Source organism: Sinocyclocheilus anshuiensis, unplaced genomic scaffold (assembly GCF_001515605.1).
Source record: "Sinocyclocheilus anshuiensis isolate Anshui unplaced genomic scaffold, SAMN03320099.WGS_v1.1 scaffold2799, whole genome shotgun sequence".
Lineage (NCBI taxonomy): Eukaryota > Metazoa > Chordata > Actinopteri > Cypriniformes > Cyprinidae > Sinocyclocheilus > Sinocyclocheilus anshuiensis.
In genome coordinates, this window is record NW_015548372.1 from 243,132 (window position 1) to 249,722 (window position 6,591).

The 6,591-nt window shown below is 39.5% G+C and overlaps 1 protein-coding gene across 1 annotated transcript in view; it reads left to right on the forward strand.

Moving 5' to 3' along the window:
• LOC107656677 (translocating chain-associated membrane protein 1-like) overlaps positions 1 to 5,603 on the forward strand; it is a 12,047-nt gene extending 6,444 nt beyond the window's left edge. The window contains exons 10-11 of the mRNA XM_016444618.1: positions 2,180 to 2,337; positions 4,127 to 5,603. Coding sequence (XP_016300104.1) covers positions 2,180 to 2,337; positions 4,127 to 4,200 — 232 coding nt within the window. The 3' untranslated portion in view covers positions 4,201 to 5,603. The remainder of the gene's footprint in view (positions 1 to 2,179; positions 2,338 to 4,126) is intronic.
• Positions 5,604 to 6,591: the final 988 nt, after the last annotated feature.

Genomic DNA, 6,591 nt, shown 5'->3' on the forward strand with positions numbered 1-6,591 from the left:
GTATTGTTGACTATTGCTACAAATATACCCCAGCGACTTAAGACTGCTTTTGTGCTCCAGGGTCACATATATGAACTGCCCCTGCTCAAAGAAAACACACTTGTTAACTCGTGTTAACACCTTGTGGACATTAAACTGAGTACTGCAAAAACAATCCGGAATGCATGTGAGAGCTGCGTTTGCATTGTACGCACTGTTTAAAAAAACCGGACGGTGCATGTACAGTACACGCATGTACAGTTCTGATGACGATATTCACGTCATGTGCATACGCGTACTAGGGCTGGGTTTTGAGACAAATTTCGCGATTCGATTTGCATTCACAATCTTTCGATTCGATTACCGATTCGATTCAATATCGATTATTTTGGATACATATCAGGTACAGTACATGGCAAATTTTCTAAAGGAAAAAAAAATCTCTCAACTAATGATGTAAAATATACAGTCAGTTGGTACTACGTTACTATAATATTGAAGGTTACAATATACTGATTTGTTGTACAACTGCTAAAATTACACTTAATGAAGTTTTTAACATTACATTATTTCTACTTCAATTCGCTTTTTTTTTTTTTTAAATATAAACATTTAAATGGTGGCTGTCATAAAAACTTGATGGATTTATTCAAACATAAATTAAACAGCGCCAAAATGGCATTTATTGTTTAAATACTGCAATACAATGGACAGAATTTGAAATCTGAGACTTTGAACCATTTGATTACCATCCCAGAAAGCCTGACCCAGTTTTCCAGTCTCTCTAGAAGTATGTTATGATCGACCGTGTCAGACGCAGCACTGAGATCTAGTAGTACTAGCACTGATATTTTGCCAGAATCAGAATTTAAGCTAATATAATTTATTATCTTAATGAGCGCTGTCTCTGTACTGTGATGCGGTCAGAAACCAGATTGAAAATTGTCTAGGTATCTAGGGTTGTCAGTCTCTCAACAGTAGCAAAAAGAGTGCGAGTGTTGTTTAAGTTACTGTTTATAAGGTTTGAGAAGAAACTCTGTCTAGCTGTGGAAACAGCAAAAAAATTATAATGAATGTTATATGGTGCATATATTTAGCAAAATGTCCCTCTCTACAGATTATTTTTCTGACTGACTAATGAGTTTATGGTCACTGAATATGTTTTTCTGAGGTAAATGTGACGTTACGTGTATTGTTTACAAGACATTATATTGACGTCTTTGCGAGGCTGAAACACTGATTGAGCGATTACATGAGACAGAATACGGATTGTAAAGTTGTACTCTTTCTTTTAACTTAGCTTCGGATGTTTAGTCGTGATTATTTTGAAACTGGTATTAATGTGGAGTAGATGATCAGTTCACGTGCGCCTCGCGCTGCCGCGTATTCAACTACAGCTACAGCGATCACTCCACAAAACAGCGCCAAAACGGCATTTATTGATTAAATACTGCAATACAATGGACAGAATTTGAAATCGGAGACTTTGTTTCATATGAAAAGTACCAAAGCACAATGCTTATTGCGATTTATTGGATGGGAAGTACCCTTCAATGTTCCGTCCATTAACTGAAAACCAGTAAGCAAGAACGTCCGAACGGTAGCGAAGCCGGAAGCATTCCTAATCTATTTTGGCTAGACTAATCGATTCTCGGGAATTATCGATATCGTTTCGTAAACATGAGAATCGATTAATAACGAGATATCTATATTTTTTACCCAGCCCTAATGCATACCCTTGCGTACATGTAAAAAGTGATGCATACTTTGAGCTTGACAGTACCGGATCAATAAGCAGTACCGGTAAGAGTAGTAATGCCGTAAAAAACTTTAACAATACCCATCCCTAGTGTTGACTTGCTGGGCAGGATTTTGATTGGATGTGGTTTTCAATAAACCATGTCTCACACGTCCACAAGAATTGTATTTGTATTCTGGGGTCATCAGGCTTAAACAGCAGTCAGAGCTTCACGTCAATAGCATAGCAGGTTGGAAAAGCCATGAGGCTGAATGATCTCAGTGTAGTTGTGTATATCAAGAATAGAAGAGGGCCAAACACCGAACCCTGAGGTATGCAATGGTTAGCTGATGTGACTTAGACAGCCCTCCCATCCAAGGATCGAACAGTGAGGGTAGGACTCAAATTTTAGATATTCTGAAGCTATATTGAAGTATTTGTGAATGATGGTCTCTCTTTTAGGATGACATGCCTGTCAGCCATCTGCCTGACCCAGGCCTGGATGATGTGGAAATTCATCAATTTCCAGCTGAAGAAGTGGAGAGAACAATCTCAAATCCAGGCCAGCAAGAAGAAAGCTGTCAGCCCAAAAAGCAGACCCAACAAGAAGGACTCTCGGGGTGAGTCTTGCCTGAAAGTCATTTGGCATGTAGATTAGAATATTTTTTTTGAAAGAACCCTATTTATCTTTAGTACTCTAGACAATACTCTTCAAATTGCCTATTCACAAGTGTTGCACTAAAGAAAAACTAATGTAACCTCTGTTCCTGGAACATTTCTGGTTAGTGATTCAAACTCATTCAAAACAAGAGCCGGTAGGCTCTTCGTTCATAGTGACTTGTATCAGTAAGATTAACTTGATTGTCATGTCAGTATTGAAATTGGGACCATGACGTTCAGTGGCCGGATGCTGCCTGGATCTGATGAAAATTAAGACGTTAAGATTTAAAAAAAATTAAACCACAACCGGACTCTCCATGTAGGAGTGAAGAGGGACAGCTACAGTATTGTGTACAGGTATTAACAACTTGTAAGATATATAGCACACGTTTTTTTCTCTGGTAGATGAATTGTGGTAATTATTAGTTTCATAGGTAGAGTCTAGCTGACTAGTCAAGTAATAATGTTCTTTTCAGGCTCTTAAAGTAAATGACACAAGTCACACGCTTGCAGTGTACTTTCAGTAGTTTGGTACTGATTTAAAAATGTGTCCACATTAGGAAATAAGTAGTTTTTGTGAAGAGTCTCGCATTAGATGAAGAACTGCTCCTAACAGTATTCTATAAGTGCTTTAATTATGCAGAGTGCAGATCAATAGTGCATTTCGCTGTTGCAGTGACTCGACTAAACACTTATTGTGCTTAACCAATGGGAGAATCAGAACCTATAAGGCCAAAGAAGCAGAAAAGGACTGAAGCCAGAAGAGAGAAAGATTGACAAAGACAAATACAGAGCGTAAACATTAGTACGGCATACACAAGGTGGAGAGATTTCATGACCCACGAAATCCTGAGTAGTGATGCCAGAGATGCTTCTTTTTTGATAGACAAGGTACGGGAATGAATTATTGTGTAGAGCGCTGTCTAAAACTCACTAGTATCAGTGTCATTCACATAAAGCTCAGACGGTCATGCGGATCAACGTTGATAGGTGGCAGTAACACCTTTCTGCCATTGGGTTTGAACAACTTTGAGGTTACTAATGAATGCACCTTTAACAGTTTCATTAATTATAATAAGACAGATTAAATAAGGGAGCAATTTAGATATTCCTGAACTTTCGTTTGAGAAAATAAGCATCTGAACTATGAAATATGCTTTCATCACCTGTCTTGGGTAAAACACACGACAAGATAATGGTAGACACCTGAATGTTTGAAGCATCCCACGTGAAAAAAATACTATAGTCATTTATAGTAAATACTATAGTGCTTTTGAACCATTCTATAGTAAAGTGTATTATAGTACTGTATATATTATAGTATTTACAACACTTTAATGAATGCTACAGCATACTGTAGTATTAACTGTAGTGAACTGATAAACTGTTATAAACACTGTAGTATACTTTAGTTTTTACTACAGTAAACTGTAGTGTATTGTAGTATAATATACCCTATAGTTGTAGAAAACTTAGTATTGTAGTACAGTATTGGGTAAAGTAATTTGTTTATATTACTATAGTTGTTATATTACCATAGCAACTATAGAATTACCACAACAAATTAATTCAAGTACTTTACTATACTTTTCAAAAACACTAGTATTTACTATAAATTACTATAGTATTTTTTCATTTGCGATGTATCATATTAGTTCCCTTTTGGGTTGTAAAATTACTACCAGAAATGCGCATTGGCATTGAAATATTGTTTATTTAACCAAATTATCTTTTATTTCTCCTTGACAGGGGGTTCAGTCAATGGAGTCATGAAACCAGATGACAAGACATCGCCAAGAGCAAGAAAATCTAAAGCCTCGTAAGAGGAAACCGAGAGCAGCTGCCCAAAATGTGATGCTCTGTTTCCACTCTGAACTTTAGAAGAGAAACAGATTTGATAACTGCGAAAAGAACCACAGGAACAAACTAAGGAACTTAGTTGTACGGCATGGTTCAGGTTTTATTTATCTCCTGTTTTTCCTGTCTGCATCTTTAAAACGAACTTTAGATTTTTAATCAATCATTATATCCATATGCTTGTGACTTTTTAGCAAGACTGAGAGGTTTTCTGAGGGTTTTGTGATCGATGTGAAGAGAAGACGTTGCACTTCGCTCGCTCGTTGAAGCATTTATCCGGCCCTGAACACGATTAAACCCTATTCAGTGTGATTTGTACGCTTCCTATGATTCCCCTTTAGCCCCTCAGTCCTGTACGCTACTATGAAGCTCAGTGAGAAGCGGCTGAGGTGGCGAAGGACTGCTACACCACTCGTTTGTACGTAGCTTTTAAACGACCTGAGCTGTGTGATTTTACATTTCGATACTGAGAGCAACTGAATTTAGTGTCGCGTTTGCGTGTGAATGTTGAGAATCGTTTTATAATTGCTTGTAGCGGCAATGTTTGAGGCGGAGCTGTTTGTGAGAGCGCCATCTGAAGGCTTGGATGATGCAGTGTTGATCTGGTATTCGGCGTTTGTTGAGTTTTTCATGGACTGTGGTTGAGGTGATTAGATGATGGCTCCCCCTGCAGGCTTGGATGATCTGTTTCTTTAAGGATTGATATGCCTTTATTGCGTAGGGGTTCACATGCTTACCCAGGACTATTAAAAAGCCTACCTGGCCAGGTTTGGGGCCTTGGTGCTTATCATGGCTACCTTACGGTTATCGATATAATCCATAACACAGTGGTGATAATCGCTTTTAGTTTCAGTTGCAAAGGCCTTGGAACTTATTAAAGATTTTACTGTGACATTGTGCAAGTGTGGATTTTATCTTCAACGCAATGAAAGCCAGCCTTTTGTTTCAGATTCTCCAAAAATGTGAAGAGGTTTTGAGCGCAGGAGAAAGCTTGCCGGTGAACTTCCTCCTTAAGTTAAATGTGCTGCATTATACAGACGTTTATGAAGCCCTGAAGCTGTGAAAAGTGTTGGAACATCACTCTCTCAGCACTTTGTGGCCTTTTTCCTTGCGCTTGAGTGATCTGCTCTCTGTTATCTATCACCTGTATTTCTGTCAGCACGTAGTTTATATGAAACCATACGATTCTTTAAGTGTCCTTAAGCTGACAGCATTAGGAGTTGCTGCTGTCAGTGCTGCGTTTATTAGTGTGATGAGAGAGTTCGATATTCTTTTCCTCGTTGAAATGCCTTGAACGTGTGTGCATGTTGCGATCTGTGGAAGAATTGCCTCACTGAGCAGAAATAAAACCGTAGGCATGCAATCAAAAGTGGCCGTCTGTTAAACGTTTTTTACTACTTTTTTTGTATAACCAAGTGTAAAAGCAAGACACAGACTGCCAGTTTGTTTCATTTATTTTGTGAACCCTGTCTTAACGCGCGCACAGACACAGACGCACACAAGACACACACACATGCACACAGACACACACAGACACACACACAGAGACACAGACACGCGCACACACATACACACAGAGACACACGCACAGACATACAGACACGCGCACAGACACACGCACACACATACACACAGAAACACACACACAAACAGACACAGAGACACACACACACACACACAAACAGACACAGACACACACACACACATACACACAGAAACACACACACAAACAGACACAGAGACACACACACACACATACACATACACACAGACATAAACACACGCACACAGACACACAGACACACTGTGGACACACTCCACATAGGCATGCAATCAAAAGTGGCCGTCTGTTAAACGTTTTTTACTACTTTTTTTGTATAACCAAGTGTAAAAGCAAGACACGGACTGCCAGTTTGTTTCATTTATTTTGTGAACCCTGTCTTAACACGCGCGCGCACACACACACAGACATAAACACACAGACACGCACACACACACACACACACACACACAGACACACGCACACACACACACACACAGACACACGCACACACAGACACACACAAACAGACACGCACACACAGACACACACGAACACACAGACACACACATGCACACAGACACACACACACACACACGCACAGACACACGCACACACATACACATGCACAGACATACAGACACAGACACACACACAGACACACACATACACACACGCACATACACACAGACGCACACATACATACACACACAGACACACACGCACAGACACACACATACAGACACACACAAACAGACACACACACAGATGCACAGACACACACTCACTCACACACACACACACTTACACACACACA